The sequence below is a fragment of the Mastigoproctus giganteus genome, chromosome 10 (assembly GCF_048544385.1).
Source record: "Mastigoproctus giganteus isolate SK-2022 chromosome 10, ASM4854438v1, whole genome shotgun sequence".
NCBI lineage: Eukaryota > Metazoa > Arthropoda > Arachnida > Uropygi > Thelyphonidae > Mastigoproctus > Mastigoproctus giganteus.
The window spans coordinates 57,565,151-57,589,893 of NC_143584.1; the positions used below are offsets into that span (position 1 = coordinate 57,565,151).

Here is a 24,743-nt window from a genome sequence, read left to right on the forward strand (position 1 = left end):
AACTTCCCAAGAGAAGACTCTATACTTGGAAGTCACTTATACACTGCAAAAAAAAAAATGTGATCAGAAACCAAACTGACTATATTGTGATTAACCAGCGTTTCAGGAGCAGTGCTAACAGCACTAAGACATATCCCAGTACAGTTACTAATTCCGACCAAAATCCAGTCATAACTGAGATCAAACTGAGATTGAAGGCTATTAAGAGAAAACAACTGATGAAGAAAGCTGACCTAGAGAAGTTAAAAATTCAGATATGTATAGGGTAATGAAGACAGGCCATAACGAAAGAATGCAGTATATCCAAAGGTAAGAAATCGGGGGTCTTTAGAAGAGTTTTAAATCTGTTCTGACTGAAACAATCCTCAGATATAAGAAATATCTGAAGGATGAAAGATGAAATTTTGACACTCATGAAGCACTGTAATACATTTAAGAACAATGATGCATTAAGATATAAGGAGGTGAATGGACTGATTAAGAAAAATTAAAGAAGCTAAAGAGAACTGATCATAGAAAAATGCAGAGAAATAGAAGCACTGCAAGGAAAGAATGATGATTTCGATCTTCACAAAAAGATTAAGGAAATTTCAGGAATTAATAAAAGGAAACATCCAACTTCAAACTGAAATGACAAAGGTGAGATTATTATGGAAGAATTGACAACACCGGGCATGTGGACTAAATACATAAAAGAACTATTTTTTGACAGTGAACATGGGTTTGATGTCAACAACAAAATCCATCCTAAGATGAGGTAAAGAGGGTGATTAAATAAAAATAGAATGGAAAAGCCAAAGGACCTTACGAAATCTCAGCGAAAGTAGTCAAGATGCTTGACAACAAAAAAAACTGACATTCTTGTTGTATTATTTAATAGAATTTAAGATATGGACAACGTCACTCAAGACTGAATGACATCAGCATTCATCACTCGTCCCAAAAAACTAAACTAAATGAGGGCTGAAGTCTTCCTTTTTAAACTGCAGTCGGGCTCAACGTATTTTTGCAATTATGCCAGCAAACAGTCTCACATCTTTGTCACCATTTGTTAGATGAAATGTTAGAGCAAAGATGACTCCAAGGTATTTTAGTTCTGTTCTTAGGGATATTGTTTTTCCTGAAATCTTTATCAGAGGTGACCTTCTTAATTTGCCTTTTAGCAGGATGGATTTAGTTTTTGTACTAGAAAAGAAGATGAACACCAAGTGTTCTCTTTTTAGGAAAGCATTGCAAATAGATGTTTCCAGTCTGATTAAGTGGTCCAAAGTGGACCACTTAATTAGACTGGAATTTCACTTAATTTCACTTATAAAGGCTTCCTTCGGAAGCCTTTGTAAGTGAAAGAGAAGATCATTTGATTTTAAGTACCATAAAAGACGCATTAATCATTCTCTCCAATATTATGCACAGACAGCTAGTCAGAGTGTTAATTTTTTGGAAATTTAGGATCCTTTCCTGGCTTACCAAAAGCAAGAATAGTTGTCTTGTGCCAGGTATCTTGAAACTGCTCTTCAAGGAAGGTTCTGTTACACAGGAAGGCCAGAAGCTCCATGCATTTTGGTGAAAGGTGCCGATTTCATATTGGATGTCATCTTGGTCCAAAGTCATAGCCTTTATAAAGGCAAGTGTGTTTTCAATTTGTGAAGGGTAAATGGCCCATCTTATGGGTGGAGACCTTTTGATGTAAAATTAAGGGCCTGTTTTTCAGATTTGTGTTTAAGGACTCTGGGGAGCAAGATAATATTGCTGAGATGGTAATAAAAGTTTCCCCAAGAACATTCCCTATTGCAGTAGAATCAAAATCTATTATACAGCCATTATATTCCAGGACCGATGAGGGGGTGTGTGCAGTGTATTTTCCTTTCATTTTCTGGATTTTTTCCAGACCACCTTAGCACTAGTCAGCTGGGTAATATAAGATGCGAAATGGATCCATGATTCTGTTTGAGTCTGATGCTGAACGTATCATGCTTTGGCTTGTGCACATTTAAAGACTAGAAGGTTGGCCGTGGTAGGATATCTTCAGAATATCTCCCAAGCTTTGTTTTGAGCCATTTTTGCTGCTGTGCAATCTGCATTCCACCATGATTTGGGAAAAGCTGGAAACTGGGTGGATGTCTTTGGAATTGCAATTGCAGCTGCATGGACGATACTTTTTGTGATGTACATAACTGCATCATTGGTAGGCTCCTGACTGACTATGGTGACTTCAAAATTTACTAGATTTTGAAAGGCATTCCAGTCAGCCTGATCAATCTTCCACCATGGTAACCTAACAAGGTAGACACTGTCTCCCATTAATTACAGTGGTTATAATGGGGAAGTGATCACTTCCATGCAGGTTCTCCTCCACCTCCTAAGTAAGTGAAGGGAGGAGAGAACGGGAGCAGACAGAAAGATCAATTGCAGAAAATGTACAGGTAGACACATGGAAGAAGATGTTAGTTCCCACATTTAGAAGGGAGAGGTTATTTTGAACACATACCCTCCCATTAATGTCAGCACTACCCCCACAGCGCATTATTCCATTATTCCACAGATATTCCACTGAAATCCCCAAGAATTAGGACAGAGGAAGGCTGTTATTGTTATTTGTTATTTAGTTTTTAGGAGCATTAGCAACTAAGGCCATATTGCTCCGGGATATGCGGTGGTCATTTCCTGACCTTTCCGCATCCTCCGTATTTGGTGGTGACAGGCTCGAACCCCGGTCTAATCAAGAAGCGTGTGCTGCGCACTGCTGCACAGAGGAAGGCAGCTGCACAATGAGATCAAGGTATCTCTGGGAGATGTCAGACCCAGGTGGCAAATAAATTGAACATACGGTTAATAAAAACCCAACTGTAAGGCAAACTGCTACCGTTTCTAAGTTAGTGGAAATCAGTAGAGGCTGGAAAGGGATCTGTTTGTCCAAAAGGATGGCAGCTATTCCATGGGCAGGTCCATCCCCTGTTCTGTCCTTACACATGATCATAATATTATTAAATGATGGGTTTTCATTTGCCTTCAAATATATTTCCTGCTATCAAAAGCAAACTGACTCATGCTTTTGAAGGAGGTCCTTGATGTGGCCAGTATTCCACTGGAATCCACGGCAATTCCACTATAGGAATTTAGTCATTATTTTGGCTTGGTGGGTCCAACAGGTGGCTTCTGAGGTGCCAAGGGCTTACTTTTGACAGTCTTGGATTTATCTTTCTTGAAGAAGTATGGATGCTATCCTGTGTCCATTTCTTCCTCCACAAAGAGTTCTAAGACTGTTTCTTCTAGTGCATTTTTTCATGAGTACTGGGGGATTTCAGGCTTCTTATTCTTTTCTCCATCAGTTTCTTTTGTTAATGGTGGAGCATTAGGAAGTATGGATATAGGAGTGGCAGCTGATCGTTCTGCAATTATGCCTCCTTGAACTTAACAGGTAGCATGTGATGGGAGTGAGTAACTCTTTTGGTGGGATGGTAATTTCGGTCTGAGTTCCAATGGAACATCCTGCTACCTTCTGAGCATAGGTAAATTTGTTTGTAACCATAGGTTTCACCATTTTTCTTGTCTCCTGATATGATATGTTCAACTCTGAGAAACTTGTGATGATAAAAAGGTTTCTTGTAAGCATACACCTACTGCTTTAGTTTGAATAAAGTAAATCACTCAGGTCATCTATATTACTGCACAATCCTCTACAGTTCCATTGTAGGAATTTGTTCATTGTTCGGGATTAATTGAAAAAGATTGATCTGACTGTTTTTTCTGAGAAGGTTTCTGTCTGCTTAGTTTTGATTTTTCATTTCTTGAAAAGATTGGGCATACTGTGTCCATGGTATCATTGGCATGTAATTCTAGCACTGTGTTGTCATCCTCTGATTGAACATCAATTTCCATGTTGCCACTGTGTGTTTTCACTTTCTTCTGATTTTCAACAATAGTTGATTTTTTTGTTTCTGGTAAGATTGAGATAGTATCAGTTGGGATACTGATTGGCGTATTGCTTGTTTTATTTTCTGTAGGTTTTGTATTGCATGTTTTGGCCCAGGTGGCAAAGGAAATGGTCAGTTCTATAGAGACATCTGTTTGGGTTGCAGTTGAACGGCTGTTTCTGGTAACCGATGCGTATGATCAGCTAGGCATGGTTAGCATTATTTGCTTTCTTGCTTCAGGGTATGTGACTTTATGCCCACTTTATACTTCTGGATTTTTTTACCTGTTTTCCAAAGGTCACACGCCTTAGAAAATGCAGGATGGCTTCCTTTACGTTTGGGCAAGTGGGAGTGGGAGTGGAAGTTGTATACAGTCTCTCTATGGGAATGCTCCTTGGAGCCACAAATAGGACACACAGCATCGTCTCGGCATGCGTCTAAGAATGGCCATACTTCTGGCACTTAAAGCAGTGAATGGGATTAGGGATGTAAGGGTGAATATTGCAGTTTAAGCAACCTGTTTTAACAGAAGATGGGAGATTTGAAGTACTGAATGTCAAAATAATGGACCTGGTTGATATTGGGTTGTCATCTTTTTTGGTCATAATTCTCTGTGCATGAGTCACTTTTTTGTTTGCTAAGCTCTTGTGTTATCTCTTCCTCAGTGACATTTTGTAAGTCCCATTCGCTGATAACTCCTTTAGAGGTGTTCAGAGTGTTATGGGCTGTTACTGACACTGGAATATTGTTAAAAGTTGTTAATTTTAACAATTTTTCTGAGTGATTTGGCTTAGAAGCTTCAATTAGAAGGTCTCTAGATTGGAGATGTTTAACCATTTTAGAAGATCCAACAACCAGTTCTAAACATTTCTGTATAAGAAAAGTGATAACTTGCTGACATGTTTGTGGATAAGGAGTGCATCATGAGAAATGCTGGCATATCTTCACTGTTTTTCAGTCCATTGCTCTTCAGATGATTCAAGTCATGTTCTGAGACTGAGATAATAGGTTTGGGGCCTGTGGGCTCTAGCGATGGATGTGCATCGCAATCCATCACTGCTCCTTTTAGCCCTGGAAGAGAGAATTCCTTCTCCCAGGTTACCGGCCCGCCACGTGGAGGCAGAAGCAGTGCCAACCAGTGACCAAGCGATCAGCAGAAGAGGAGAGTAGTACGATGCTAGCAATAGCAGTAACATTGCAAGTGAGGTTAGCAGTAATGTTGCTAGCACTGAAGCAGTGATGTTGCTCAGCGAGGGAAACAGTAACGTTGTAAGTGGTGGAGGGTTTATGAAAGCACTAGTACTCGCTCTATGAAAAATGCTAGAAAATCGCACTAAAAAGATCGCTTGGGAACTTATTGCTCGGCACTCGGGGGCCCCATGAGGGTAGGGGCATTGCATTGGTACGGTTGACCCTTGCAGGCAAACCCACTAACTGACTGATCCTTGCTGAGCCTTTCAGGACCACCTTTCTTGTTGAAGCAGAGCTGAGTTTGTACAGGTTTCAGCGCATGGCAAACACACTGGATTTCTATGATGATGGCCTGGAACCTAATCTGTGGGCATTGGATCCCAGTGATGCTAATCTGGATGCCCAGCAGTGTCAGTGGGAGGTCCCCTCACAACATACAGGTGCCCATGTCGAGGGCCGAACAACAGAAGAAACCGATTAAGAAATACAGGATTACTTCCAGGAAATCTGGTAGTTCTTAAGCCATAAGGAAGATAGACTAATGGCACGCTCCACGGAACAAGGAGACCCCCAATCACAAAGACAGAAAGATGGGAGAAGGAGACACTCCTCGACAGACACTACAATGAACTCCATCAAGGCTACATAGATAAGATGGCTTCCAGTGCAGAGCTTACGAGTGGGAGGCTCTTCCCTGAGATCAAAGGATTCGTATTCTCCATCCAAGACCATGTAATCAACACCAAGAACTACAGGAAATATATTGCCAAGGACCCTGGAGTGACAGAGGACACATGTTCATTAACTATGATGCCTGGCCCTCAGAAATAATCCAACACATCACTGTGGGAATCAGGGTGATGACCCAGATGGAGTACACAAACACATCGATGTGACTAGGTTGAAGGATAATACATTAGAAGCTAGCACTAAAAAAATACCAGCCGATGAAATAAAATGTGTCATATTACAGTATGAGCCACAGGCCATACTAGAGACAAGCATTCAGAACAGCTCCAATTGATCCAGTACCAATGGGGGTAAGAGGAGTAAGAAAATAATTGGAAAAGTGACGAGCATTCTGAAAAGAGACAATGTCCACAGCAAACACAAGACAAAATATCAGAGAATGGGAGAATACTTAGACTGAAGCAGAACTTGCTCACATTTAGCAAGAGACTACGCCGAAACAAAGAGAGCTCTCAGAGGAAAATAAACAACTGAACCTTTGATAAAAACCATAGAGTCTTCTACAGGAGAATTGGACAAGATGGCACAGACAGAAATAGACAACCTGAGCAGAAGACAATCAAGGAGTACAGGGGCAACATTTGGAGCAGTGAAGTAAGACATAACATGATGGGGTGATTGCAGTCTGTAGGAGTTATACAAGTTCTCCCACCATGGATAAAAATTGGATGTCTATGTAAAGGTGATCTGGAAGGGATTTCAATTTAAAAACAAAGTATGACAACTGTTTTCATCAAAGCAATAACGATGGTTCATATGTTCCATGTACAGGCTCTAAACAGATGTTTGAACTATTCGAATACCAATACAAATAGCATGATGGTAGATCAGGTCAAGCCACTGGAGTACACTGTTTCAAGCAGATGAGTACTGGCAACCCATAATCTAATTTTAATCACACGCGTACACAATAATATGTAGTAAGGTGCATCAGTCTGCATCCCACAAAAAGAAGAGAGAGAGAAAAGAACATAGAAATCTCTTGTGCACCTTGTGTGCAGCTGACATATATGATGAAGGAAATGACAGATTTTTAATCTAAAACAAGCCCCAAGAATTTTTGTGTCTCTGGTACTACTGGAATAGCATTTAGTCTGATTCAGGTTCAGAATGAAGATTATATTATGACAAAAATGTACAGAAACAGTACATCTGCTGCCTTGAAGGAACTTAGATGCCAAGGGGCATTGTATATAAGGATAAGAGCTCTAGTAGGAATCAGATTCCCTTCCTTGGACACTGATATTCACTTCACAGCTCTCACACCATTCGTTTCAGAGTGGTCTCTCTCTCTCTCTCTCTCTCTCTCTCTCTCTCTCTCTCTCTCTCTCTCTCTCTCTCTCTCTCCCCTCTTCAGAGACTTGAAGATCTCATTCTAATATGATGCCATATGAGGAGTTCAAAGTTTTATGGGGAGTTGGGGTATGATGATAGGTATTCTCCTATTGTTATGGCTTACAGAATTTGTTGGGCATGTTTGGCTCACAAGATTTTCAATTACAAGATCTTCAGATTGCAGAAACTTTTTTCAGATTTTTAGCAATTCTGCCAACCCTTCTAATCCTTTCTGGATGAACAAGGGTGATGTTTTCCCATTGCCTGCTCTCTGGTGGAATGGAAAATGAGGGAAAGTGGAGTAACTGATATTCTTTCTTCAATTATGGGTCTTTTTTGCAGAGGAATTATCACTTTTGTCTAATTGATTAGGAGAAGAAGAGGTTTTAATACCCACTAGCAAACTAGCAGTTGCTGCGTAAGTGAATTGAATGCCAAGTTTGCTTAGAGTATCAAACTCACATTTCCAATAAGTCTTGATCCTACAAGACAGGACATCCTGTCTTGTAGAAGCAGGGGTCAAAGTGGTGTATTGAGACTGGGCCCCTGCCCACCAGGATCCCCTTAAAAAGTGTCCATTGGTCCCAGCTCATGGCTACACACACACACACACACACACACGCACACACACACACAACTGTTTCCAATGATGTAACCCTGAAACCAAGGCATGAGTATTCGATCTCAGTGATGCTAATCTGGAAGTCTAGCAGCCTCACTGGAAAGGCCACCCACTATGTACAAGTGCTAATGTTGAGGGACAATATTTGCTGCAGAGATTATTTGATGTATTTGTAACTTAATGACAATACTAGTAATATCAGAATACATTTCAGCTTGCTCATTTAAGAAGCAGCAGACTGGTATTTTTTCTAATCTGCGTTTATGAAATTTCCATTTTTTTCTCCCTTATAGTTTGTAATACGTCATTTGTTAAATGACAAATAATTGAGTAATGATCACTGTTATAGGGATCATTTGAAACAGGCCAGTCTAGAATGCAAAAAAGAGTTGGAGGAACAGATGATGAGATAAATCACAAAACTAATCTCTGTAGGAAAAAATTTATCAGTGTGAGCACCTATTTTTAAGAGTAGTAATTTTCTGCTGTCTAGAATTTTTTCAGTTAATTTGTTTAGATAGGGTATTTCAGTGGGCATTATCCCATTCAAGCAGAATAGTAAGAGTAAATGGTCAGTTAACTCATCAAAGTCTTTCAATGCTAACGTATAATTAACTGAAAGATAGAGTTAAACTACTGTAAAGGTAATTACAATCATGATGCATACCAACCACAACTGCTTCAAGGGGTGTCTGCAAATGAATATGCTTGGATAGAATATCACAGTTAACAAAAATGGCATAGTTTTTCTGACTATATATAGGGTGTTTCAAAATGGTCAATAATTTAAAGGTGAAAAGTAGACCTTTAAATAAGCAAAAAAGTCCCAGTGAACATCGAGCCGCAAATGAACTGTTTTCGAAAAAAATGTACATTTTCTGTTAAGATCCCCCACTGACTATGGGAGCACTAGTTAAGCAAAAAGTTGTGAATCCTTTGTTAAACAATTCTTTGTTGTTTGTGAATCCTAGGTTTTATTAAACATAAGATAATACATTTTTAATTTTTGGTTTCAACACCACAGGATTTTACAGATGTTACATGTTACAGGATGCTATAAAAGGTGTTCAAAATGCTGTCCTTGCATCCATACGCAGCTTTGTAGTCTTCTCTGCATTGAGTTGCAAATCCTGTCAGGCATTCCTGGGTCATTTCTGATTTGCTGAAAGGCTCCTTCAACCCGAAGCTGCAATTCCTCAACTGTGTTAACGCATAAACGCAGATTAAGTTTGATGATCTGGGAGGCCACATTACAGGCCCACCTTTACCTATCCACCGTTGACATTATATTATAGTTAGATACAGAATAACAACTCGAGCAAAATGTGCTGGTGCACCATCATTGCATAAACCACATAATCTGGCATTGCTGAAGTAGAACGTTATCATCATCAAGGAGGTCTGGAAGAACATTCTGCAGGAACTGAAGGTACAGCTCTCCTGTTAGCCTGTTTGGCATAAATGTGGTCCAATTAGACAGTCTCCTAGTAGTCCTGCCCAGACATTCAAAGGGAAATGTTGCTGATGTCATGACTCATGAACTGCATTAGGATTTTCGTCGAACCAAATGTGACATTTATGAAAATTAAAAATACCATCACGAATAAACCCAGCTTCATCAGTGAAACAAAATGTTGTTTAAAAATTGGGGGTTCAGGACACACTGTTGTTGCATCCACTGGCAGAAGTTCACTCTGGGTGGGTGGTGTGTATTGCTGAGACCTTGTACACGTTGGATATGGTAGGGATACAGTAATTTGCGATGTAAAATTCGCCACAAACTGCAATGACTCAGTACATGCTCTTGCAGAGCAACCCTCCTTGTCAAAATTCCTGGATTTTGTTCTATTCTTTCTAACACCCTGTCCTCAACATCAGGTGTATGCTTCTGGGCCTACCTGCTGGTATTCCATGTGTGAAGCACCTATGTACTTTAAGGCGTTGATGTACCCTGATGAATGTGCATCTGTTGGGCTGCCTTCGGCGGGGAAATACTTCTTGGTACAAACGTGCAGCCTTGAGTGCACTGTCGTTGGCTTTACCATACATGAACTTCGTGTCTGCATACTCTTCATTGCTGTAACCTCTTTCCACGTTGACTATCCTTTGACAAGTACTAGTATGCCCACTATGTCTCAGAGCACTGAGAGAGGGGAGAGGGAGAGAATGAGCATAACCTAACCTAAACAAACAAGTCAGTGGTGGATCCACTGACTTGTTTGTTTAGAAATGTGCAATATCTCGAAAATGATTCACTTAAGGATGCATGTTTACTAGGCTTTTTTTTGCATATTGCAGTCTGTACAGTTCACCTTTAAATTTTTGACCACCACTTTTGAAACACCCTGTATATTGTACTATTTAATTGAAATACTTATGTGTGGAGTTAAATTTGTTTTGTGTAAACTAACACTTGCAGGATTGTAAACAAAAATGAAATTTTTGATATTGTTAAAGTTATTTATTATACAAATTTCAGAATTACAAAATTATGTAGATTTGTGGTGTTGACCAAAACACTCTAAACACATGAAAGGCTGATGATTACAGTCTGAGCAATAAGTACAAACTCTTTTCCCCCTTCTTTCTAGCAGCAGATCTTCCTTTGGATGCTTTCAATTTTGCATAACATAAAACACACCTTCTTCTACCACTTTATCCCCTTTCTTAGTGTTTTTGAATATGAACCCATCTAGTACAACAGATCAATGCCTGCTTTTCCTTTATTATATGCTACAACAGGAAGTGGTTTTTGTTTGGCTTCTTTTCATCTTCCTTTACTGGTGGAGTTCATCAACGATTTCTGGGGCATGCTTTGCTGACATTAAAATATTTATTTTAGAATTACTAATCAAATTATTTACTGAATATTTTTTAGTCCCAAAAGTAATTTTTTCTTAAACTAGTTTGGCAGTCAACATGTTAAAGTAGCAACTCTGATGGGAATCCCACCAAAAACTGTTGTTTTTTTTTTCAAAAGTAGCTCTGAATTTTTGGTGATTTGTCATTTCTGTAAGTACATCACCTGATTTCAAATGGCAGACCACTTATGTGTTCTAAACATCTTCATATGACAAAGGGAAAAGTTTACTAACAGGTCAATCCATTAAAGAGCGGAAAATCAGGAAGAGTGGAAAGAGGATTTGGTTCACATCTTTCTTTTGTCTCCCGACACTAGATGGATTACGTTTACCTTGCTGCCAATGTCCGGGGATGCAAGTGAAATTGGTTTGTCAAATAGTATTTCTTTTTTTTTTTTTTTTGCCTTGAAAGGATTACTTTCTCCTTTAAAGGTTCCAGCCCATTACTGGGAGACAAGAGTGGTTTATTAGCCTTAACTTCTCCTATGTCTAGTGGCAGAGTGGCTTGAGAAGTTTAGGCAAATAAACAAAAAAAATTAAAAGGAAATGTCTTTCCTTCCTTTAAATCAGTACACTAATTTTCTTTACTGCAGAGATAGAATGTATGTAAGTTGTTGTTATTTGGTTTTTAGGAGCATTAGCAACTAAGGCCATATTGCTCCGGGGATATGCGGTGGTCATTCCCTGACCTTTCTGCATCCTCCGTATTTGGTGGTCGCGGGCTCGAACCCCGGTCTAATCAAGAAGCGTGTGCTATGCACTGCTGCTCCTGCCCACCTGGCTACGGAGGTGTCATATTGTAAGTGTGTGTATATATACATACACTTAGAACTTATGAAAATAGAACAAATGAATATATACAAGATATAAGATCACTGGTTTATCAATTTTAGAATGCTTGTATCACTAATTGCTTGGCATTTGGTGCCTGTTTATTAAACTATTGAGATGTTCTATGTTCCTAAAGGAATGATAAATATGCTTTAGTAAATTCTGGTGGGAATGACCATAGTAGGCTCTCAAAATGAATATTTTCAGAAATCTATTTTGATTCCTAGGAAATGACTAAATATAGCAGTAAAAAACCCTCCCAAGAGTTCATTGTGAGAGTTATTTGGTTGAAAACGAAATATCAGGCTCCCTATTAAACGTATGAATTGAACTATACAGGTAGTTCCCAACTTTACGAGTATTTTTTTTTTTTTTTGCATTATTTTGAGTGTGGTACCACACAATTGGTATGTTACTATGGAATCACTGCTTCCTATATGCAATGTGTTGCATTTTTCACTGATAACCTCAGTTGGCACTTCTCATCCCATCTGGCAAATTTTTCTAGGTCTTGTTGCACCGTCACACCCAGATTTCTTTCATTAACCACACTACCGACAGTTGTATCAAATGCAAACTTTAACATAACTTGATAGAGGATCATCATTATTGTTGATAAATATTGAAAACAGTATAGGTCCCAGTACTCAACTCACAAGAACTCCATTAATAATACATCTTGCCAAAGATTACGAGAAATCTTTGGCAAAAGATGCTAAGAAAAACAGCAAGGATTTCTTTACTTATATAAACTCTAAAAGGAAGGGGATTAATCTGATTGGTCCACTTGATATCGATGGTTCGACTGTTGATGATCCTGCTCAGATAGCAAACAAACTGAATGAGTATTTTGCATCTACATCCACACACACGAGGAGTTATTAAGGTTTGAAAATGGTAGAAGGTTATCAAATTGTGGCAGGTTGCTTAATGATTTTGTAATAACTGAGAGCAAAGTGGATAAATTGTTGAAGTTAAACATAAGAAAGGCACCTGGGGTGGATGGGATCTATCCAGTTATATTAAAGGAGGCGGCAAACCCTTAGCCATAATTATGAGAGCATCCTTGGACTCAGGGGAGGTCCCCACGGACTGGAGATGTGCAAATCTATCCCCAATCCACAAAGGGGGGGGGGGATCGAAGGGTGACACAAGTAATTACAGACCAGTTAATTTAACTTCTGTTCCGGGTAAAATAATGGAGTCACTGGTTAAAGATGCACTGCAGGATTATTTAGACAAGACGGCAGCAATAATACAGACACAGCATGGGTTTGTTAAAGGAAAGACTTGTCTGACAAATTTGATTGGTTATTATGATGTGGTTACAAAGGAACTGGATGCAAAAAATAATTTTTATATCATATATTTGGTTTTCAGGAAAGCTTTTGACACTGTTGCGCATGAAAGACTATTGTACAAATTGGAGCAGAATGGTATTAAGGGTAAGTTGCTACAATGGATAAAAGGATGGTTGAGTGGGAGAAGACAGAGGGTGGTAATTAATGGGTGCTGCTCTTTGTGGACTAATGTATTAGTGGAGTCCCACAGGGTTCGGTGGTGGGTCCTCTGTTGTTTTGTATATTTATCAATGATATTGATGAAGGTATATCAGGCTTAGTATCAAAGTTTGGAAGGGTTGTTAATGACAGTGTGCTACTGCAACAGGATCTAGAAATTTGGGCAGATGGGCTAAGAAGTGGCAATTGAAGTTTAATCTTGACAAAGGCAAAGAGGTTACTTGCAAAGTTAAATGCAAGGTTTCTCTGGGATTACTTCTGCCCATGGGTAGAAGTATGTTTCTCTGGGGTTACTTCTACCCGCATGGGTAGAAATAACCCCAGAGAAACATACCAACTGTGTGGTACTACATTTAAGTTGGTAGAAAATGAAAAAGACCTGGGAGTAACTGTGCAGTCAGATATGAAGTTTTCTGAGCAATGCAGACAGGCTGGCAGGGCAGCCTGTCTGCATTGCTCAGAAAACTTCATATCTGACATTGTACATTGATTGTGTACAGAGAAGGGCAAAAAGATTGGTGAGGGGAATGAAGGGATTCTCTTACCAAGAGAGGCTTAAGTCCTGCAAATTGCAGTGACTGGAGACTAGGCACCTGCACAGTTTGTTTGTTTGTTTGTTTGTTTGTTTTTTTAGGAGCATTAGCAACTAAGGCCATATTTCTCTGGGGATATGCGGTGGTCATTCCCTGACCTTTCCGCATTCTCCATATTTGGTGGTGACGGGCTCGAACCCCAGTCTAATCAAGAAGGTGTGCTACGCACTGCTGCTCCTGCCCACCTGGCTACAGAGGTGCCCCCCCTGCACGGTGATCTCATTGAGGTGTATAAGGCCTTGAATGGGTTGAGCGCTGAATTCTGATGGGATCCTTCCACTTGTTCAGATTACTAACCTAAGGGGGCATAAATTCAAATTAAGAAAAGACAGATGTAGAATAGATGTGCGGAAATTTCCCTTTAGCCAGCGGGTGGTTAATTGCTGGAACAAACTTCCATCTGTCGTTGTGGAAGTTAAATAAATTTAAGGAGGAACTAGACAGGCATTTGGCGGGAATGGTGTGATTTTTTTTTTTTTTTTTTTTTGGCTGATGCAGCATAAGCTCATACACTTGCTTTCTTGCATTACATGCCACTACTACTACTACTACTACTACTACTACAGTCCACGAAGAGCAGTGACGCTCAAGCATCCCATTATCTATAGTAGTACCGCGCCCCTAATGCCACACTGCTCTAATTTGTACAACAGTTTTTCATGTGGAATGGTATCAAAACCTTTGCTGAAATCTAAATATATCATGTCAAAAGTATTATTTTGCATTCATTGCTTTGCTGCTGTGTTGTAGCATCCAATCAGATTATTCAGAAAAGGTCTTTCCTTAAGAAATCCATACAGTGATTGCTGTGAAACTGCATTCCTGTCAAGATGATCCTGTATTATCTCTTTGATCACGGTTTCCATTATTTACCCTACAACAGAAGTCCAGCTTACAGATCTATAATTACTTGCTTCTATCTGTAATTCTCCCCATCATTCCTAGTGTGCGCTCATAAAGCAAAAACTCATAAAGTGGGAATTTATTTCCTGTATTTTTTATATTAAAAATGGGGGTTATGTTCTGAACAACGAAATTTGACCATAGTAATGTTAATAAAGGTTAATTAAATAAATAAATGGTTATGCTTAAACAATAATCTATTTATCCAAAGAAATGAAAACATAGCCTTTAAAATCAAGCAAATTATAATAATAAAGAAACCATTTATGTCATACATACAAATGTTAAAGAATGTTTATTCTTCATCATCATCACCTAATTGCACACTCATTGATGGTTCGTACCTCGTTGATGGTCCACCACTCATTGTTGGCTCGGCACTCATTGGTTTATTGAAAGAATTGGGAGTTGTCTTCTTCTTCGGTACTCTTCGAGAGTCATTTGTTTCCAAGACAGTCTTCTCTTTTCTTTATAAATTTCACGATAGCATGCATAAGCATTTTTTTAAACTGTAGAAACGTTTCTACTGCACTCAAAATTTGAATCTTGTGGCTTGAAAATCTCAGTTACTTTGTGTTGAAAAGCTTTGTCAAGCCCCTTGAGAGTGAAGGAACGAAGTGGAGTTTCAGCTGCTAAACCCCCTTTCTCAGCTTCTTCACATTTTGCCGTTTCAATGAGGTCTTCATTTGTGAGCTCTCCATTGTGTTAATAAACCAGATCAGTGACATCAGTTGTAAAAACTTCAAGCTGCAATTGGTTAGCAACATTTACAACCACTTCTGTCTCATTTTGTACAATCCCTGCTGGTTCTTTGAATCCTTCAAAATTATCGATAAACTGATGACAGAGTTTATTCCAAACACATCTCACATTCTTCTCTGTAATTTTGTCTCATGCTCGTAATGTTATTTTGATTGCATCTAAAATATGAAATGCTTTCCAAAATCCTTTAAGGGTTGCACCTCCCTCCTTATCTATGCCTGAACAAACAAACGCATGCACAGTAGTGCTGTATTGTATAGCTACACGAGTGGTTTGAAATGCCGTATTTATGAATATTTAGCATTTATTTATTGCAATTAGTGTTCATATTTTCAATTTTGATGATACTTGATACTTTAAAAAAAGAACTCATAAAGCCAAGAACTTGTAAAGTCGGAACTGCCTGTATACATATATATATATATATAGTAAGCATTAGTGAGAGGAGTATGAAAAAGGAAGTTGATTTTGGACAAAGGTAACCGATAGCCAGAAAGGACCTCGCAACCATAATTGTATAAGTAAGTTGTTGTTATTATTTGGTTTTTAGGAGCATTAGCAACTAAGGCCATATTGCTCCAGGATATGCAGTGGTCATTCCCTGACCTTTCCGTATTCTCCGTATTTGGTGGTGACGGGCTCGAACCCCGGTCTAATCAAGAAGCGTGTGCTACGCACTGCTGCTCCTTCCCACCTGGCTACGGAGGCACCTTGTATATAAGTAAGTAAAAAGTGAGAAAGAAGAAAGAAAAGAAGTGAAAAAAATTAATACATATATAAAGAAATAAGTCAATTGTTGTATAACGCACTATCCTGCTGTTTTCAAAACACCCAAATTGTCCAAAAAATACGACAATATAGTGTCCTCTGTTTCTTTTTTTTTTTTTTTTTTTTTGGTAGTTGTTGGCGCATAGGCTTCTGTGGCCATAATGCACCTTCCAAGGTTTTTGCAGTACTTTGATCCAAGCCCGAGGCGAGAAACGAACCCGCGACCTTTGGGTTGCTAGGCAGGCACTTTACCCACCCGGCTAGCCCGGTCGGCTCCTCTGTTTCTAACAAAGTACATGCCATGACAAAATACCATTACATCAAAATATAGTATTGGGGAGAAAAAGTAAAAAATAATTAAATGAATCCTGTTAATTTCAATGTGATTAATTTTACCCACCGGCAATCTAATATATTTAAAATTGTCCACTCCAATATTATTTTCTCGTAGTGTCTCACAACTATCACTACTTGCAACAACTACAGTCTAGTGATTAGCAATCTCAGAAAATTCTGACAAGATTCTCCTCAGACAGCAAATTATAAAATAAATCTGTGTCGTCAAAATGAAAAATATTTTTTAATTCATATTTTTTAAGAATGGACTGTACAGAACACAACCAGTCTGTGACCTTTTCTTTGTCAACTAATCCAGACTTCCTGCAAACATTTCACAAAACCAAGTTATTCCTGTCTTTAAATCTTTGGAGCTAGCCACTGCTGCATTTGAAGTTGCTAATTCCATGTTGCTGAGCTAGATAATTGGCCTTTCTTGAAAAATCAGACCTGATATTGGCAAATTAGATGCACGCATTTGTTGGTACCACTCAAAGTTTTGTTTCAAGCTCCTCTTGTTTTGCACCACAAATTTGTGGTGTGCAAAACAAGAGGACATTTAATATAAACAAATTGTAAATTAATTTAAAGACAAATTCCATAAAAGACATCAGCTCAGATAAAATGGCACAAAAAATAGATTATACTGTAGCAAAATACTCTCTGAACTTGTATACCAATTGCAACTGACCTTAATCACATGGAGAGTGAGAAAGTATATGTAAACAATTTAGAAAAACTGTTTTTATTCTTTTGTTAATTTAACAGCACATCCTTCAGAAAGATGTTTTTCAGAGCCAACTTATATTGTAGATACCATAAACTGGTTTTGTTTACACAAAACTAAAATTTCTAATCAGTACCATCCTTCGGGAAGTAGGGAATCGGTTGGCCAGAGGCAATAATCGGACAGCTGTGCCAATATTTGTATTAAACATACAAAATAACAATATTTATTTCTCACAGTGAAAATGAACTTTGTAATACATATTAACTGAATTTTGTAATAAACAAATATATTTACACAGAAAAGCCTATCCTTTCGCAGGGGAATGGTATGTGCTTCATATAAACGAGTACTTTGTAAAAACAAGATTTTACCGTATCATTTTTCCACACAAGGGCAGGAGTGTCTATTTCTATCCGAATTACCCACTTAATTTCACCACCAGTTACACCAGCTACACTGGAATACTATTGCTTATAAATAGGTTTTTAATGGTAGAAATAATGGTAGAAATGCATATTTATATGCATTTCTACCATTAGCCTTTGTCTACTCTTAACAATAGCCTTTGTCTACTTAGTTTCATTGTTCAAATTATAACTATTTTCAGGTCCTGTGTTGTGTCAACCTTAAATTACATGTGGCAGTCTTTACAACCTTCCTTATAACTTACATTTTATACTACTACATATAATTTTTCCCCCCAATACTATATTTTGAAAATGCTATTTTGCCATGCCATGTACTTTATATTAGAAACAAAGGACACTATATTGTCATCTTTTTGGACAATTCTGGTGGTTGACACTTGACAACGACACCAAGATTGTGCAATATACGACAATATATTCATGTGTATATATACACCAATGAGCCAAAACATTATGACAACTTACCTAAATGTTGATCCTCCACGTGCAGCCAAACTAGCTCGTACCCAGCAAAGAATGGAAGCTACAAGATTTCTAAATGTGTCTTGTGGTATCTGGTACCAACACGTAAACAGCAGATCCTTTAACTCCTGTAAGGTCCGTGGTTTGAGACACCACAGATCAGAGTTGCTGTTCCAAAACAAACCACAGATGCTTGATGGGACTGATGTCTGGGGAATTTGGAGGCCAGGGCAATACCTGGAAGTCTTCCTCATGTTCCGCCAATCAGTCTCGAACAATCCGGGTGGTGTGGTATGGCGCATTATCCTGTTGAAAGACGGCAATGGCAGAGGGGAAGATCGTTGGCGTGAAAGGGTGTACCTGGTCAGCAATGATGTTTAGGTAATGTGTAATGTGTATTTAGTGTCAGACGGCATCAGGAGTTTCATCCATCTCTGCTTAGTTTTCATTGTGGGTGTACCAGTTCACTGGAAATGCCAGAGATTTAAAAGTGTATGAATATTGTATATGTGTAGTGCCGTGTACCATTGTTCATCTGGTCGTTTAGCCACTGGACCCCTGCTGAGGCCCAATGTTGCCCCACCTTCGCCCCGTGGAGGCAGACCAGGAACCCAGTAGACTTAAGTTATGGCAGGTCCTGCCACCTAATTTCCTGAGATTTCAGTGGCTAGGACCTGAAAAAAAAAAAAAAAAAAGTAAATAAACAAATAAAATAAAAATAAAATAAAAATAAAAAAGATAAATAAAAAAAATAAATAATAATAATAAAATAAAATAAAAAATTCTTATATTGTATTTATATTGCATGTATATATGTCTGTATACAAGTACATATATACACATACACACAACGTGCATACACTTACCAGCGGCAATCGTGGGGTTGATGTCGCTTGAGTTGATAGGGAAAGGGACGTGGGCAAAGATATTTTGGATGTGTTTAAATTTAGGTGTGTGTATACAAGTACATATATACAGATACACGCATGCACATATATACACAAAATGTGCATACACTTACCAGCGTCAATCGTGGGGTTGATGTCGCTTGAGTTGATAGGGGCAGGGACTTGGGCGAAGATATTTTGGATGTGTTTAAATTTAGGTTCTCACTAGCATAAAGATAGAGGGGGGAGAGCTGAAGATGGGGGGGAGAAAGACAGAAGTATGGGGCCAATAGGGAAGACAGCTCCAAGTTTCAGTGGGGCATGCCCATGCCCCACCAGAGTAGAAATGAGGGTGGGGGATGAGAGAATCGGCTCCCCAGGGGAGTAGGGTGCCCTCTTCAAGCTGCAGTAAGGCTTTGGGAGCTAGGCTGCACAGTTTGTTGTCTCTATTCTTGTCCACTTTATTCAGGTTGGGACACTCATGGGGCAATCCCCCATCAATTTTTATTTTTTTCCCTCCTCCTTTTTCCCTTCTCTTCTTTATTCCTTTCTTTTCCATTCATTCTCTTTTCCCCTTCTTTTCTTTATTACTTTCTTTTCCGTTCATTCTCTTTTCTTTTCTTCCACAGCTTTCTTTTCCAGGAGTTGTCTCTGTCTTATACGATTTTTTTATGTTACTGTACTATTAGTCTCGATGTACGGCAATTAACACCCTTCTCCTTGTGAAGAAGTCCTGTGCATACTGGGAAAGCACTCGATACTCCTCTTCCGTGTCAATGAAGTGATGTTCAAGTCCTTTGGGGAGGTAATGGATTTTCACAATGAGGGTGCATCTGAGATCTTCGTATTGTGGGCAGTCGTAAAGCAGGTGGTCCCAGCTTTCGACCTCCCCGCACGTGCAATTTGGGTCATCGGTGAGGCCAAAGCCGAACAGTTTCTGGTTGAAGGGTCCATGTCCTGTGAGTAACGAGGTCAGGTGCAAGCCCAGGAAGAACCAGCCCGTTTGCCTTGGGTATATTTTGTTCAGTTGTGGAAAGAATTTATGAGTGTTCTTGCCCTTTATCGTCTCTGTCCATCTTTGCTGACACTCCTGAAGGAGGTAAGTCTGTAGTTGTGCTCTTTCCGTTTTTTGACTGTTTGGTGGGTTGATTGTGAAGTCCTGATGATATGTTTAGGTAGGTGGTAGACATCAGAGTGCCCGGCACAGGGATGACTGGACCCAGAGTATCCCAGCAGAACATTGCCCAAAGCATGACACCACCACCGCCGCCAACGGCTTCTTTTCTTCCCACAGTGCATCCAGGCACCATCACTTCCCCAGGTAAACGATGCACACTACCCTACCATCCACATGGTGCAACAGGAAATGTGATTCATCGGACCAGACGACCTTCTTGCAATCACTCAAGGTCCAGTTTCGTTGCTCATGTGCCCATTGTAGGCACTATCACCAGTGAACCGTGGTTAGCATGGGCACTCGGAGCGGCCTGTGGCTACACAGCCCCATTTTCATCAGGGTTTGATGTACTGTGTGTTGTGACGCATTACTCCCATCACCAGCATTCCAATTACCGGCGAGTTGTGCCAGTCTCCCTTCTGTTGCCACGTACCATCCAGGAGAGCCTTTGCTCACCTTGAGCATCGTTTGTTTGTTTGTTATTTGGTTTTTAGGAGCATTAGCAACTAGGCCATATTGCTCCGGGGATATGCGGTGGTCATTCCCTTACCTTTCCGCATCCTCCAGTCTAATCAAGAAGCATGTGCTACGCACTGCTTCTCCTGCCCACCTGGCTACGGAGGCACCATCCCCCTCGAGCATCGATGAGCCGTGGTCATCCAACACCTCACTGGCACTGGGTTCCCCCTCCTTCGACCACTTTCAGTAGGTACTAACCACGGCTGACCATGAGCACCCCACCCACCAGCCATGCCGTTTCAGATATGCTCTGACCTTGTCGTCTGGCCATTACAATTTGGCCTTGTTAAAACTCGCTTTAGTCCACTACCTTTCCCATCTAAAGAACAAGAGTAACACTGATTAACGGAGCTCAGTATCAGGTGTTTTTTTATACCGTGTCCTGACCCACGCATTAGCATGTGCTGCAGTTCACCTGCAGTTGCTTTGATTTGCATAACAACTCGCTGGTCATAATGTTTTGGCTCATTGGTGTGTCTATATATATAGTATAATATTATTGACTTATTTCTTTATACATGTATTAATTTTTTTCCCTTCTTTTCTTTCTTCTCTCTTACTTTTTACTTCTCATCTCTACAACTTTTCTTTACTTCTCTTATCTCTACTACTTTTATTAATAAGAAAACAGAGTTACAAGGCTCAATAGGTTCTACATTATAACAATATTTTAAAAGGATAAAAGAGATTACCTCCATCTGGTATGTTGAATGACTTCAGAACAATGCTCTCCAAATGGATAAAATAATTTATGAATTCTTGCACTCACAGCAATTCGAATAGGAAGTCAAAGACCTCAACCTGACCCCAAAACACATCAACCCCCCCCCCCCAAAACTATTAGAGAAGACAGTTGCAAAAATTAATTACAATGAAAAAAATTGATCACGGGGGTTAAAATAAATTAAGATCAGGGCAATGAAATAAATCAAGATGAGAAAATTTAAAACAATTTTAAGAAAACTTTCCTTTCTTGATGATGGGAAAATAGTGTATTCTGAAATATTGCCAAATTGTTTTAGCATTGGTATTCAGGTTTTTCCAATTTAACTGTGACATTTCGATAAAAACAACTTAATCTACCACATGTTATATTTATGGAATTATTTAATTCTTTCTCATAATGACTGTGAAACCATTCTGAAAGAAGTTCAGAACTGTATCATTAAATGCTCATACAAGAAAAATTCTTATTTTTGCATAAATAAAATAAGCATACAAGAAGACACTCCAAATTAAAAAAGTTTTACTGTGAGAGAAAACAGAAGCATTTTCTTTTCAAGCTCAATATAACTGAATCTTATAACAACAACAGTAAAGTTACCAGCACTTTTTCTTTTTTCTGATTCCAAGAACCTACTATCCTTACGACACTGACTAAGGCGAATGAAAAAAGCTTTGCGAGGTGGACATTGAAAATATCTGCGGCCACTGAAAGTTCCATCTGTACAACTAGAGCTTTCTTCCTCCTAAAAGAAAAAAATAAACAATAAACAAAAAAATTGAAAGTAAGGTTGTTTCTTGTTTGATTGCCTTCATTATTCCTTTTGCAGATATCGCTTTTGTTCTAATTCTTGATACTCTATAAAGCAATATATCCTTATTTTGTATATTAACTATATTCCCTCAGCATGCATTGTGCATCTGATTTACAAAATTACAGGATTAAAAATGAAACTACAGTGAAACTTCCCTTTAACGGACAGCCATGGGGAATGAAAATGTGTCCGTTAGAGAGAAGTGTCCGCTAACAAGAAGTCTGAGGGAGAAAAAAAAAAAAAAGAAAGAAAGAAAAATCGCTAAACGTTTAATGTAAAATTAAATTAAAATATATACAGATTTTGCACAATATTTTTGTAAATAATATACATACAATTGTGCTATGCATATTATGACTTTATCTTAAGAAAAATACATACAGTAATCACTTATTTTCTTCTGCACCTTCTTCCGGCTGATAATTTTGTTTTCAACATTTGTTTGGAGTGAAGAAACCATAAAAAGTCCTTCAGTATCTTCTTCAGCGCCGAAAAACATTTTTAAACGATTGATTTGTATGAGCGCTTCTTCTGTTTTCATTGGTGGTTCATCGTTAACATGTTCTTCGACAGAATGACCTCCTTCCATTTCTTCATCCTCATGAGGAACTTCTTGAAAAATATCAATGATAATGTCGTTGATATCTAGAGCACCATCTTCTGTAGTGAGGTTTGAGTCTATATCTTTGTAGCCAGGGTCACTTGTAGCAGAAGTATCGTACATTATCAATAGATGTTGAAGTTCTTGTTCTTCTTGGTGCTCCATATTGCTGTTCACAACTTCAATTTTTGCGTTTGAGAAGCCAGACTTTACAAAACAGTTCACGACAGTTTGTTTTCTAATTGCATTTACTGAAGAGGAAATCCATTGAATCACATCTAGGATGCTGATTTTCTTTGCAAGGTCACTCGCACATGTTACATCGTTCATGTTTGCAATGAGATGTCTTAAAACACGTTTTCGGTAGTGAAGTTTAAAATTTTTTATTATCCCTTGATCCAAGGGCTGACACTCTGCAGATGTTTTTGGTGGCAGAAAAATGATTTGAATGTTGGACAATTCAATGTGCGGGTGAGATGCAGCATTATCCATGAAAAGAATAATTTTTCTGTTTTGACGAATCATGTTTTGGTTAAAGTGACTTATCCATTCACTCATGATATCTCGTGTCATCCACGCTTTTTTATTAGACTTCCAGTCAACTTCCAAATGATTCAACTTTATGCCCTTGAAACAATGAGGATTTTGTGGGTTTCCTATAACAAGAGGTTGTTCAAAGTCTCCCAGCATATTTGTACACAATAGTACAGTCAAGCGTTCCTTAGAAATTTTTCTGCCCTGGCACTTTTCGTTTTTTAGACATTGTTTTTTCAGGAAGAGCTTTAAAAAACAACCCTGTTTCGTCACAGTTGTGAATATCCTTAGCTTCAAAATCACGACATAAATCTTCCAATTTGACTGTCCACTCTGTTACAACCCCAGTATCAACAGATCCACCTTCACCACTTACGGTTTTCCAAGAAATTTTATGCCGAGTTTTGAACTTGTCTAGCCATCCCACAGAAGCTTTGAACTCATTTACTCCCATAGATTTCGCAACCTCCAAAGCCTTTTCCCTAATAATAGGCCCATTAATGGGAATTTTTTTAGCACGTGCGCAACAAATTTGAAGTCCAACAGTTTTCGGGAATGATTTTTGAACCTGATCATTTACGTGTTGCCAAAATTGTTTGAGCAGTTCATTTTTTTTTCCTTTAGGATGTCGCTTACCTGCGTCTTCCCGATTTTAAATTTTACAGCGAGATTGCGAACACCATTTTTTTACCGATCATACGCATTAATGAGTTCGACTATCTTTTAAAGTTAAATGTTTACGAGAAGACATTGTGCACTTCCGACACTGAACAAAACTGAAAACTGAAACTGAAAGGACGACCATATTCCCACCCACCCCTCCCTGCACACACCAAATTCATCAGAAGTTTTACACGTGTCTTAAAATTCTTGAAAAAGGGTTTAGAACCGCGATGTAAACCTTGATAAAATTCAGAGAATCGGAAATAGAAAATAAACACACAATTTAAGCAATACGTGGAAGAAACGTTCCTAGAAAAAGGGCCGTGAGCTCGCCCGCTGTCCGTTATGGGGAGATCAAATTAAGTGCTAATCTAAACGAAACAGTATAGATTGCCTGTCCGCGTCCGTTACAGAGAATGTCCGCTAGACAGAAGCTGCAAACACGTTAAAAGCAACAGAGCTGAGTTGGGGAATTTGAAAATGTCCGTTGTAGAGAGATGTCCGTTAACGAGAGGTGTCCGTTAGGAGAAGTTTCACTGTAATTCATTAATAAGAGTCTGTAAACTTGTTTATGTGAAGGTATATTTTCTCTATGCAAAATTATGTTGGTTGGGTTTTATAGGAACCTCATCAGCAACTAAGGCCATAATGCATTAAAAATCAAATCTTATAAAATAAAGGCTAAAAAAGAGGTAAGAAAAAGGTTTTATGTGACCTACCACTGTAGGTCACATAAAACCTGCGGGTCACTATGACAAAAAATATTTAAGAATATCTCCTGGTTCAAAGCACTTGTCATATGAGGGCATTTACAATGC

At 38.8% G+C, this 24,743-nt stretch overlaps 1 protein-coding gene across 2 annotated transcripts in view; it reads right to left on the reverse strand.

The window, feature by feature from the left end:
- CYLD (ubiquitin carboxyl-terminal hydrolase CYLD) overlaps window positions 1-24,743 on the reverse strand; it is a 645,450-nt gene that overhangs the window by 360,709 nt on the left and 259,998 nt on the right. For both annotated transcript variants that reach the window (XM_090382243.1, XM_090382244.1), the window contains exon 8: window positions 21,914-22,058. In XM_090382243.1, coding sequence (XP_090238369.1) covers window positions 21,914-22,058 — 145 coding nt within the window. The remainder of the gene's footprint in view (window positions 1-21,913; window positions 22,059-24,743) is intronic.